The 14,000-nt window shown below is 36.4% G+C and overlaps 1 protein-coding gene across 1 annotated transcript in view; it reads left to right on the top strand.

The window, feature by feature from the left end:
* Nucleotides 1-14,000, top strand: part of LOC107565305 (cyclin-dependent kinase 14-like) — a 198,096-nt gene that overhangs the window by 95,215 nt on the left and 88,881 nt on the right. Inside the window, exons 8-9 of the mRNA XM_016250526.1 lie at nucleotides 4,637-4,757; nucleotides 8,652-8,745. Coding sequence (XP_016106012.1) covers nucleotides 4,637-4,757; nucleotides 8,652-8,745 — 215 coding nt within the window. The remainder of the gene's footprint in view (nucleotides 1-4,636; nucleotides 4,758-8,651; nucleotides 8,746-14,000) is intronic.

Below are 14,000 nucleotides of genomic sequence, written 5' to 3' on the forward strand. Positions count from 1 at the left end.
ATATATATATATATATATATATATTTTTTTTTTTTACAAATATTATGTATATTTTTATATATGATGTTGTATATTTTTCATGAAACACTATCATGAACCACACCACAGTAGCATATATATTTATTTAATTAAATCACAGACAATCACATCAAGTCATATTGCAATATTGATTTTATTTGGATACAATTCTATTGTAATTTCTCTCTAGCCTTTCTGCTCGCCTCCTTGTCTTGTTCTGTCATGTGACTGTGAGACAGTGAGTGATAATTCACTCAGCTTGACCTTTGACCCCCTCTGGAGACCCGCGGAGATCCGGAGCGCTTTGATGCGGCACAGGCCTTCTTTACGAGCCGTTACCATGACGACCGGCCGGGACAAGGACAGGGCATCCTCCTCCTCGATTGCCTTCATCATCAGTGACCTCTCTGACCCCTCGCCTCCCGGTTTCCTCCCATCAATTAGTCGCTCAGATGCGGCTGCGCTGCTGTTACTCTGGAGTTCAGAGTGATGCCGATTAGAGGCTCTGTCGCGCGTGAACCGCCCCGCGCCGGGGAAATGATAGCCTCTCACTCTCTCTTCCCTTTGTTTAGCTCAGGATTATTGACTGCAAATTACACTGGCGTGAAGCTGCGGCGCTATTTCTGTCCCGACAGAGCGCTTTAAACACCCAGTGCAGGAAGTCAAGCCTGTTTAAGTCAAACGGGTTAATTAAACGCCTCGGCACCTGGAGGACGCTGCATTTCATCACAAGTCTCCTCTAAGAGCTGAGATCAACATTTACAGTTAGACCACTTTTTTTATCAGTTTTTGCTTTCCCTGGGAATCGAACCCATGACCTCACTGTTGCTAGTGTCAGAATTTGAATCAGTTAAGCTTAGAAGATGTTAAAGGGAACATAACACACACAGTTTCACCCGATCTCATGTTAATCTTGAGTACCTATAGAGTAGTACTGCATCCTTTATATCTCCAAAGAGTCTTTAGTTTGATCATATTTATAAAAGAAAGATACAGCTTTACGATGCTCTCCGAAAACAGCCGAGCTCCTGGAGGCGCGCCGTGGGTGGAGCTAAAGAGTCACGAGCACTTGAGCGCCGATTGCCAACAAAACAGACATTTGATGCCGTTTCACTTACCGTCTGCAGTTCCGGATCATGACCGGAATCTTTTATAGCTGGGACCGCTCCATCTTTCAGTATCAAGCGATGTGCAAATCCAGCACCGAACTGAACCTTGTTTATAAAACTTTCGTCAACAAACACACGTGCAAAACTCCGTTGCTTCCCCTCCCCCCCGGAAAAACAAACTGCATCCACTGTTTCTTTTGGGATGCTGAACAAAGTTATCATGAAGAACCACGATCAAAAAAAAACTTTCCGAAACTTGTACGAAACTGGAAGGAATGTATTTAACACCGAAATTCTCCATTCTACTTTCAAATAGTTTTTTGAAACTTTGGCCATGTTTAGCATGAGAATCCAACTCTTTAACAGTGTAAATTACTCAATGCATGAAATAGTATTAGACCCCCCCCCTTTAACAAATGCTACAAGTAAATGTCCACCGACAGAAAGCTGTTCCCAGGGTTTAACTGGGATTTTAGAGGTGGTAAAACATTTGAGATTGCCTGATCTAGACCACCACAAATATCATGACAGTTCTATATTTTTATGATATTTTAACATATATATGAATGTAATATCAAGCAAATATACAACTATCATGATATTTTAAAGGTGACATACCATGAAAATCTGACTTTTCCAGGGTGCATCTACCAACCAAGGAAACGTGAAAAAGATTAACCCAGTAACTTAGTTTAGGTAAGCCTTTTTCTGCAAGCGTCTGAGAAAATGAGCGCGTCTGATTTCACTCCCTTGGATGACGTGGCAAAGGGATCTCATTATAATATTACCACCCCTTAATCGGTAAATTTCCACCCACGGCGCTGTCATTTTGATTTCGCAAGTGACAACGGTGTACTAGTTCTAATGCCATGGTGAAAGTTTGAGCAAAACAAAACTAGAGAGCAGTGGATTTATTGATTTATTTACTGTATATTGCTGCTGCCACACAGATCTAAAATAAACATGCGATTACTTTCCGAGCTGTGTACCTTCACAGACATAACCGACTGTTTTTGTAACTCATGTGTGTTTTTAACGTAAACTTGTTTGTGAATGAGAACTTAGTTTAGTACTCACATGCTGAGACAGCCGCTTTCTGTGCGTGTGCTTCGGATGTGTGCGCTCAGAAAACTGTATATCAGAAGTTTAAACTAATATGGTTTAAAACGCATGATTTCAGCGCGATAAACATGATAATCAGAACCAAAACAGATGTTTTTAGCAGGTCCGAGCTGTAATGGCACAGCTCTATTCTGGAAAAGGGGGGCATGAACTTTGTAAATAACATATCTGCACACTAATAAACATATCTGTACATTTATCTAAACAAAAAATTTTTTTCCTATACTTCTATTTCTGTATATAGTACACTATTACATTTTTCAAATTTTCTTTTTTTATTATATTAGTGTTATATTACATCCCTTCTGTGTTATTCCTATGTATGTCTGCACTATCATGTATGTCTGCACTATGTTTGTACTTTCTTCTACACTGGAAGCTCCTGTCGTCAAGTCAAATTCCTTGTGTGTGTAAACATACTTGGTAATAAAGCTCTTCTGATTCTGAGATACATTCTGGGGACACCAGAGACTTATATTACATATTGTAAAAAGGGGCATAATATCTCTCTTTTAACATATATAAATAAATACAAATATTTTAGCAAGTAATTTTTTCAGTTTAACGTGTTAAAAATATTTAGGTTTTAAAGGCTCGCTCTTCAATTGCACCACAAATGCGCGCGCTTGTAGCCTGTATCTTTTCATATTAAATCGCAAAAGAAACTACGAGCATGCAATGTCGTAATTATGTCGTCAGTTAAGTCATGAAGTTACCATAAAAGGCAATTAAAACTGCCTTAAAACTGTGCGTGTATGTATGTATTTGTTATAGGGATGCACCGATATGAAAATTTTGGTTGCTGTTTGAATTTATCACCGGTAAACTGAAGCGCTCTTTTAACTTAACCAAATGCATTCTATATGAGATAAATCAGATATACATCAAATAAACACAATATTACAACGTACAACTGCACAAAAGGCTGCAAACGAACAGCGCGCATCTGAAGTGTCTCTGAAGGAAATAATGCATTATTTATCGGCTTAAAGATATCGGCCAAATTTTCTTATCGGGCCGATACCGATAACAGAAAAAATGAGCATTTATCGGCCGATACCGATATGGTGGCCGATATATCGTGCATCCCTAATTTGTTATATGATACACACCCGATTCAACTCAATAGTAGAGACTTTAAGAACTGAAGTGGGTCACAATAGGTAAAGAGATGTGTGTCAGATCCACGTCACGTTTAGCATCGGCAGCTCTTAAAGGGACAGCAGACAATAAACCTAATAACCAGCTGCCGTGATGTCTGGTAATCAAGGATTAAAAGAAAAAAAGAGGAGATCAATAAATTTTGTAGCTTTAAGGATTCATCTATATTTAATTTAGAATTTAGTGTTTGATAAATTTATTCAATTTCTGTATATTTCCTACTTGCTGAAGGGCACACGTAAATGTGACATTTATTATAATGGGTTTATGTGAAGTTCACTCAAATTGGAAGTTATTTTAAGTAGTCTAATAAATGTTAAAATTGATAGCGATTAATTTCAGAAAAAATGTGGGATTAATTCATTATTTTTTTAATGGATTGACAGCACTAGTTTAAATATATGTATATTATATGTATATTTGTTAAAATATGATAATTGTATATTTTTATGATATATTTGTTTCTATATATTAAAATATTGTAATAGTTGCATATTTTTTTATGTATTTTAACATATATATACAGATATACAAATATAATATCGTAAAAAAAATACACATATCCTTATATTTTAGCGCATACAGTGGTGGCCAAAATTATTAGAACACCTGACGGATTTGAAAATATTGACCTTTTTTGCCTCCAAAACATAATTTAATTTCATAATGTTCATGAAACATGCAGATGGTAGCTCTTAAATGTTCTTAAATATGCCAAGTGTATATCATGGTAGTATATTTTTCATGTTAATATATAATATTATTCTATATTTTTATGTACTTTAATATGTCATGATAGTTGTATATTTTATGAAATTATTATATTTGCATATCTTCTGCTCCTCAAGGCTGCGTTTATTTGATCAAAATACCGAAAAAAAAGTTAATAATAAAAATAACGGTTTTCTATTTTAATATACTTTAAAATATAATTTATTTCTGTGATGGAAAGCTGAATTTTCATTTTTTTTTAAAGATGCATAGATAAAAGATGGTGGCATAATATTTAATGTAATGAACTTCAATGGTGGTTTCGAGTGAGTACATTCACTAAATAGAGACAAAACATGGAGTGGATCAAACAAAACTGGGATTGACAGACAATCGTTTTCTGTTCTTTTTGAACTGAAGGCTCAGTTTAACCCATGACTGTCACTGTGATATTTACAATAATGCATTTGTCAGATGCTTTTATTCAAAGTGACAAGTGTGTGTGTTTGGTGCAGGTCTGGCCCGTGCGAAGTCGGTCCCCAGCCACACATACTCTAATGAGGTGGTGACGCTCTGGTATCGTCCTCCAGACGTGCTGCTGGGATCCACAGACTACTCCACCTGTCTGGACATGTGGTGAGTCTCCATCATCTCTGCAGCCATCACACTCAAACCCACATCCTTTGCTCCCATACTGCAACTCAACATCACACTGTGTAGTGCACTTAAAGGGCACACCCATGCAACTCACCAATGCAGTGCAAAAAGCATTTTTTCTTGTTTTGCAGTTAAAATATCTAAATGTCCTGAAAATAAAACCTGAGAAACATTTAGTGAGGTGCATGCATTATGACAGTGGGAGGCAAAAATTGTTTTATAAAGATTCTCCTTTTTTTTTAAATTTATTTATTTATTTTATTTTTTTACAGTTTTTTCAACTGCTTACACACAAAATCTTTTCTTGTTGCACAGTTTCTGAAAGCTGACACTCAAACAACAGAAGCATGCACCAAATCTGCAAAACCATACACTGATTCTCGACCTTAGAGTTCAATTTCATACAACACTTTTTGCAAAACACAATACACAATTCTCTATGTAACACTCAAAAATCTAAGATGAATTAATATTACGGCAATGGTGTTTGCAAATGTTTGCTTTTGAGATGCGTATGTGATATTTTGAATGCAGTGCTTCATTTTGCAAGAGATGAGAGGCATTTTGCATTTTGTGTGCAGTTCTTGGATTTGTGTGTGAAGTTTTGAAAAAAAGAGACAAAGTTTTGAAAATGTGTGTAAGCAGTTGGAAAAACTGTCAGATTGTATTCAAAGAAATCAAAGACAATGTAATGTTGTTCATGCACTATGACAGCAGGATGAGAAATACATGTATGTATGTATATTTTTAATAAATATATTTTTTTTATTTTTAAACATCATCGAAATAAAACCAGAGGGAAAATGTCACAAGATTATTTTCAGATCGAAAAAAATATATACACACTCCTATCTATCTATCTATCTATCTATCTATCTATCTATCTATCTATCTATCTATCTCTATATATCTATCTATCTATCTATCTATATAGATAAACTTTCTTTAAAGTTTTAAAGTTTATTTTTCTATCATCACTTGGCAATGATCACATTAGGGGCTGTTTTTGTTGAATGGGATCTTTTCTGATATTTTTTGTGTGCAGTTCTTGGATTTGTGTGTGAAGTTTTGAAAAAAAGAGACAAAGTTTTGAAAATGTGTGTAAGCAGTTGGAAAAACTGTCAGATTGTATTCAAAGAAATCAAAGACAATGTAATGTTGTTCATGCACTATGACAGCAGGATGAGAAATACATGTATGTATGTATATTTTTAATAAATATATATTTTTTATTTTTAAACATCATCGAAATAAAACCAGAGGGAAAATGTCACAAGATTATTTTCAGATCGAAAAAAATATATACACACTCCTATCTATCTATCTATCTATCTATCTATCTATCTATCTATCTATCTATCTATCTATCTATCTATCTATCTATCTATCTATCTATATCTATATATCTATCTATCTATCTATCTATATAGATAAACTTTATTACAAACTTTAAAGTTTATTTTTCTATCATCACTTGGCAATGATCACATTAGGGGCTGTTTTTGTTGAATGGGATCTTTTCTGATATTTTTCATCACAGAAGCTCTTTCTTCTTCTTTAGTCTGTTTAGTTTCAGTTTTTATGTCATGAGCATGTCTCATTTATGTCGTGTCTCATTCTCTCTGTGTGTGAATCGATGCTGAGCGCAGTGGAGCATTGCAGTGTTTTCCTCTCTTGAGTGGCAGATTCACAGATGCTGCACAAATCAAGTCATTAGAATTGCAGCCAGACACTTGTATGTGAGTGTGAAAGTGTGAGTGTGTGTGTGTGTGTGTGTGTGTGTGTGTCTGTCTGTCCCGGTCCAGAAGACCTTCACACTCTCGAGTCTCAGCGAGCGGATGAGCAGAATGCCACTCAAATGTCACAAAAATGTCACGTAATCTCAGTTTGGACACGTCAAATTGAAAGTCAAACCTATATCCGCTTGGTTATTGAGTTTAAATTATATCCTGAAATATAAATTATATTTTTCAAGGGGGGGCGGGGGATTTGCAATTTCAGTCTTGTGCAACTGAGAGTGTGATAATGTTAGAGTAATGTAATGAAACTTAAAATGGTTATGCACATGGATAAAATCTCGTCATATGTCAACATTTGCATAAGGAATTACTACATTCTGATTTGAAATGCTCTGTTATGGAGACGGATAGACTGATGCTGGGAGGCTGGTTGCGTTGTGTTTTTCACTGCTGGTGTGTGTTTGCGTGGCTCTTGCTGGCTTGCTGTCAGAAGGACACAGCTGTGTGCACTGGACCAGAATGTGTCAGGAAGCAATCGCAAGATGATGAAACACACCAGCATTGCATTATATCTACCAGGGTTGTTATGGTTAACTAAAACTGAAACTAAACAAAAAAATGTTACTTGAAATAAAATAAATGTCAAATAAAATAAAATAAAGCATAAAATGTATATATTTTAAATTTTTTCAATGCAACATTTTTGTTTTTCATTTCATTTTTCCAAACTTGATGTACTAAAGTGTAACTCAAACAAAAACTGAAAGAAAGATGCATTAAAAACTCCATGGACATACACTATATAAAAAACAAAACCTACTGAAAATGACAAAAACACCCAACAACATAGCTAAAACTTAATACGTGAGCCTGGAGCACAGAAGCAGTGTTAAGTCGCTGGGGGATATTTGTAGCAATAGCCAACAATACATTGTATGGGTCACAATTATTGATTTTTATTTAATGCCAAAAATCATTAGGATATTCCAGTGAAGATATTTAGTAAATTTCCTACCGTAAATATATCAAAACTTAATTTTTGATTAGTAATATGCATTGCTAAGAACTTCATTTGAACAACTTTAAAGATGATTTTCTCAATATTTAGATTTTGTTGCACCCTCAGATCCCAGATTTTCAAATATTGTTCTATCCTAACAAACCACACATCAATGGAAAGCTTATTTATTAATCTTTCAGATGATGTACAAATCTCAATTTTAAAAAATGTACCCTTTTTAGAGTATGATTTTATTTTACATCAATAATGGAATAAAATAAATCTGAATAAAAATAATCAAGCTTTTTCCCATTATACATCCAGATACTTGTTTTAAATGTAACAGTGCAAAAGGAATGTGACAAAATAAAAGAGTTTTGGAAAGAAATTAGAAATATGATAGAGCATATGGTTTCAATAAGGTTACCATTAGATCCAGGGTTTTTCATTCTTGGCTTTCATCCAGAAAATTGAAAAATTAAAAAGGATAATCAAGTATTGATAGATATGTGCAGTTTACATGGCAAAAGGCTCATTGCCATTTATTGGAAAAAGACAGAAAGGCCTACCATAACTCATTGGTTAAGAGAAATATCTTCATGCATTGCAATGGAAAAGATAACCTATATGCTTAAGGGTAAACAAGCTAAATTTAAGAAAATCTGGAGTCCATTTTTATTATTTATTGAATGTAGGGATATTAACAATATAATAGAGGATCAAAATTCTTGATTGGGTATTTAAATGTATTTTAATGTGCATTATATTAACCCCTTACAACTGCGGTTGTTATTGTTTGCAATGGATTATTAAATCTATCTTCCAAAGTACAGACTGTATTAACCCTTTGTTGGTTTTGTGCTTTTTATGTAATATGAGCCCCTAGTGTTTGTTTGTTTGTTTTCTTTTCTTTACTGTACATAGTAAGTATTGTTACAGACACGGTATGTACATGTGTCAGTCTTGTGTTTCAAGAAAATGTAATAAAAATAATATTACAAAAATGTTAAACCAAAAAAAAAAAAAAGCTTTGAAAGAAAGCTTTGCATTAAAAGATTCTGATATTCACGCACAAATCTGGCAAGCTTCACTTTCTGAAGGTTAGAGAGTCAGTGGTGTTTTTCTGTGTTTCAGGGGTGTCGGATGCATCTTCGTGGAAATGATCCAGGGAGTGGCGGCGTTCCCGGGCATGAAGGACATTCAGGATCAGCTGGAGAGGATATTTCTGGTAAGTGTCTCTGCTTTCCTCTGCGTCTAATGCCTCGGGTGCTGGATCAAGAGACATTCTCCATGAATGCAAAGATATGGAGTGATAGATGAATGTACACGACTCTCTGAGGTCATGCATATTACAGCTCATGAATCCCGTAATCATTTCTCCTGTCATTTCCCATAATGCCCGCTCTGATAATTGAAGCAGAGAGTAATGGATTCATATTCACCCTCCGAGTCAGGTAAATAATTCATACAGACAATTACTGAGATGAATAGAGCGGGCGGCCGGGGGTTCCTGGGTGAGACAGACGCCTGCGGGCCGTGAGGGTCAGCGGACAAACGTGTTTACAGAGGGGAATGACAGAAGCAGGGAAAACCGGGAAAACCGGGAAAATCGGCTCTATCGATCCACACGGAGAAATTCAGCAGGCGTCTGCTCGTGTGAGTAAAACAAAGAACAGCAGTCTCTTTGTGTGATGTACCTGTTTCAGGACTAGTTAACCTGGACATGTGGATTCTGTTGTTATTTACTTACGCTCATGTCATTCCAAACCTGTGACTTTTTGAATGGATTACAAAAAGGGAATGTTTGGGAATGAGTGGCAGCTTGGTGTCAGTTCCATTTTTGAATTGAAATGTAGCAGTGTGGATGCTTTTAAGCATTTGAAAATAGAATCTAGTTACATTGTAACAAAAGGCTGTATTCAGACAGTTACACAGCATGACAATTTGTACTGTATATTGTACTTGGCCGTTTTGAAGAACGAAAATGGGGAAAAAACAAAATAATTAATTAAATATATATAAAAAAATTAAATTCTTTAAAAGCAAAATTATATATTCAACCCAGTGTTATTTTAGTAGCATTGAGATACTATTATAGCTTTTATTAATATTTTGGACCAGTTTTTATTTTTATATTTTCAATTTTTATTTTCATTTCATTTTTTTTTATGTCTATAGTATTAATTCATTTTTATTTCAGTTTTAATTTTTTTTTATTTCAGTTCATCAAGTTAAACTAAATTAAAATGAGAAGTGTTGCCTTGGCATTTTTATATTTTATTTTATTTCCGTTAATATTTATTTTATTCAAGTAACAATTGTTTTTAAAGGTTTCATTTAAGTTTCAGTTTTAGTGAACTATAACAACCCAACCATTATTTAAATTCTTCAGAACTTTCAAGTCAAATTGAATTAAAATACTGGTTGAATAGATCATGTTATTTTTTAAGAACGAAAATGAAAAAATAAAATAATGATGATAATAATAAAGTTAAATGTGAAAAGGGTCCAGTAAGTTACTCACAGATGCATCACATTAGCGAAGTGAAATGCATTGTGACTGCATTTAATCATCAAGGTCAGTGTCTTGCAAAACGTTGTCAAGTGTAGTTCTGCTCTCATTTGTTATTTCAGCATGACGGTGGGACGTTTGTTTTGCATATAGAACATGTTATTGTCTGTACAGTTGTGAAAAAATATCTACATTAGATGCCAGTAATACACTGAGGGTGTTTTCTTTTCTTTTTCTGATGGTAAGCGACTCATTAGAGAGTTCTTCTGTGAGTCTGAACACAAACTGTGTCCTTGAATGAAGGACGTCTTTGTTCAGAAATGCTGATTGTTTGATTTGCCCCCCTTCTGTCTAATTAGGCTTTGGCTGGTGCTTGTTGTTTGTGTTTGCTCTTTGTCAGGTGGGCTCTTGATGAATCTGGACGAGCGCAGGGCGTCTGGCAGCTCGTAGCTGTTCTCTGACACTGACATTTTCATTCCTGACTTGTTTCCCATTCTTTCTTCCTGAGAGACCTGCGGCTGTCAGTCTGGCCAGCAGCGTATCTAACCCGTCTTTCAGAGATTATCCTTCATTACTGCTTTCCAAAGGCCAGACTGCTTTATGCTGCGAGTAAAAGAGAGGCCAGCGCTTCTGACCTTCTCATTGTGACGCTTCCAGAGAGAGATGCTGCTGTTTGCAGTCACACGCTTGTGTTTGTGCGTTTCATTTCACCTTTATTTGGCTGTTTTCAGCTGGAGATAAACTCATTACATCAAGGTTAATATCCACTTTACGCTTGTGATGCATTTCGAATCCCATCATGCACAGCTGCCACACATGAGAGAGAAATCTCTTTGTGTTGCTCATTATTGTGGCTGGAATCACTCGGGAGACTTTTGATTATGTTGATATGGTTTTAAGGATGAAGAACTGAAATATGTTTAGTGCTATGAAATGAATGATTGGAGAGTTTAGAGGAGACAAATGTGAAATCACTTGAGTCTTTTCTTATGCAAAACATCTTGTTATTTGTGTTCTTTCTGGTGAATCTCATAGGGGAATTTTTATTTATGTTTTATTTATGTTCTCACCTTCAGTTCATCCGAGATCAGGATGAGTGTGTTTCTTCATCAGATTTGGAGAAATGTAGCATTGCATCAGTGTCACTGCAAGTGAATGGGTGCCGTCAGAACGAGAGCTGATAAAAACATCACAATAATGCACAAGTAATCCACAACACTCCAGTCCATCAGTTAACATCTGGAGAAGACAAAAGCTGAAACTAATCCAGCATTAAGACGGTTTTAACTAAAATACATCGAGTCTATAATCCATAATAACGCTTCCTCCAGTGAAAAAGTGTTCTGGTGTGAATCAGGAGAGAGATCTGCACAGATCAAGCAGCGTTTAAACAGCTCTAAACACATATGTGGCTGGATTTTGATGCGAGAGACAACAGCAGATGCACTTTTTCACTGGAGGAAGCGTTATTATGGATTATTTTATTCTAGGTTTGGATCTTATTCATGGTGGTTTTATATTGGATTCTTCATTTTTTCATATGTGTGTGGGAGCGGGCTGCAGGTAGCTTTTCTGTAAGTGTGTGTGATGTATTAAAGAAGGCAGACTGGACCGGTGTGTTTAACTAGCTGTCAGATAGCAGGAGATTACCTGTGTTCCTCTGAACCGTATGAATATGGACAGGTTTATCTGCAGCAAACACACACCACCGTCATGTGTGAACGGCTCTCACACGCACTGACGGTATAGTGAGCGCTTTGACATCAGAATTGAACCGTCTGCTCTCATTACAGGAGGATGGACTACACACACACACACACACACTCACACACTTGTTTGTTTCTGTGAATTGTCGGGACTTTCCATAGACTTCTATTGCTTTTATACTGACCGAACAATATTTTCTATCCTCCAACCCTAAACCTACCCCTTACAGAAAACCTGTTTGCATTCTTACACTTTCAGATAAACATCATTTACTATTTTTCATAATTTTTTCCCTCGTGGGGACCGCAGGCCAGACCCCGCAATGTCAAAAATTTCAGGTTTTACTATCCTTTTGGGGACATTTGGTCCCCTCAATGTAGCATAAACAAGTACACACTCACACACACACACAGAGCGATGAGGGCACACACACACATAGATGAGCGCACACACACACACACACACAGAGATGAGCGGGCACACACACACACACAGAGAGAGATGAGCGCACACACATACACACACACACACAAACACACACACACACACACACAGAGATGAGCGCACACACACACACACACACACAGAGAGATGAGCACACACAAACACACACACACACAGATGAGCACGCACACACAGATGAGCGCACACACACACACACACACAGAGAGATGAGCACACACAAACACACACACACACACAGATGAGCACGCACACACACACACACACACACACACAGATGAGCGCACACACACACACACACACAGAGAGATGAGCACACACACACACACACACACACACAGATGAGCGCACACACACACACACACAGAGATGAGCGAGCAAACAAACACACACACACACACACACACACACACAGATGAGCGCACACACACACACACACAGAGATGAGCGAGCAAACAAACACACACACACACACACACACACACACAGATGAGCGCACACACACACAGAGATGAGCGCGCGCGCGCACACACACACACACACACACACACACAGAGTTACTTACATGTGAAATTACTGCAGTTTGAGACTTGAGAGTTTTTCCGCTGTTATAATTTGTGATCAAAATGGACATTGATTAGAGTTCATAGTCAAGAAAGGTGTTTGATTACGGAATTATGCACATGACGTGGACAAAAATATATTTTTCACGGCCACAAATGAAGAATTTGTTCTCTTGTTTTATTAATTAAAACTAAACTCGTTTTAGTTAAATCAATGCCATAAAATAAGAACTCATTCCTGCAACTTAATTTGTTCCCTTGTTTAATTAAATCATGGCCGCGTTGTACTAGCACATTCTCTCGTTTTGATTTAATTAAAACCAGAGGACGAATTAGTACATTGTGGCCATGATTTATTACAGTGCAGGAATTCATTCTTAATTCATGGCCACAATTTAACTGTCTGATTTTTACATGTTTTATTTGTTTCCACACACTGCAAAAACTATTTTAAATAAAAAAAATATTTATAAATAAAACAGATTATTTGAGTATGTTTTACAAGAAAGTACTATTACTATAAAAATGTCATGTTGAATTGAATGTTACTTGCTGTTTCTTTGTAACTCTTTGTGAAATTTACCAGCAATTTCTGAGTGAAAATGAAGTCTACACTAAATTTTTGTTCAGTGCATCAATTTGAACTTGCAAGCTTGTTTAAAAAAATCTAATTCTCACTAAATAAGTCAAGTGCATTAATGATGACAGACAAAGATGAGAAATTTTAATTTACTAACTAACAACTCTCAAATAATTTAATGTCATTTTAAGTTCATTTAAATTCAGATTTGTAATTAGTCTCTCCATTTCCAGTGATTTACAATGACTCTCTTAAGATGATTTGCGGAGCGTTTGAGAACATAATGGCATTGTTGCATTGGCTTGATAATCATCTAGTAAACGTTGCTTAGGAGCCACTGTTTCCTTTCATATGATATCTCACATGTATCTCAGTGGATCTCAGTTTGAAACAGGTGCCTCTATCTGCCGTTCTTCATGACCCAACAGGACATATGAAGTGTTTTAGGGTTGGTGCATGTGTCTTTCAGCCCTACAGAGTTGAGTTGAGTCGGTCTGGCTTGACCTCACATACCTTTGCATCCAGACGCTCCTGAGATCTGATCTGTGAAAGTGAATCCGCTCTGTTCTGGCGGGGGGAATTAATTACTGCATGTGGGTGGTCGTTGTTTTAGCCGGTCGAGGGCATGCGGTGACCTTCTGCCCAGCGGGAGAGTTAGT

The sequence above is a fragment of the Sinocyclocheilus grahami genome, unplaced genomic scaffold, assembly GCF_001515645.1.
Source record: "Sinocyclocheilus grahami isolate Dianchi unplaced genomic scaffold, SAMN03320097.WGS_v1.1 scaffold992.1, whole genome shotgun sequence".
NCBI lineage: Eukaryota > Metazoa > Chordata > Actinopteri > Cypriniformes > Cyprinidae > Sinocyclocheilus > Sinocyclocheilus grahami.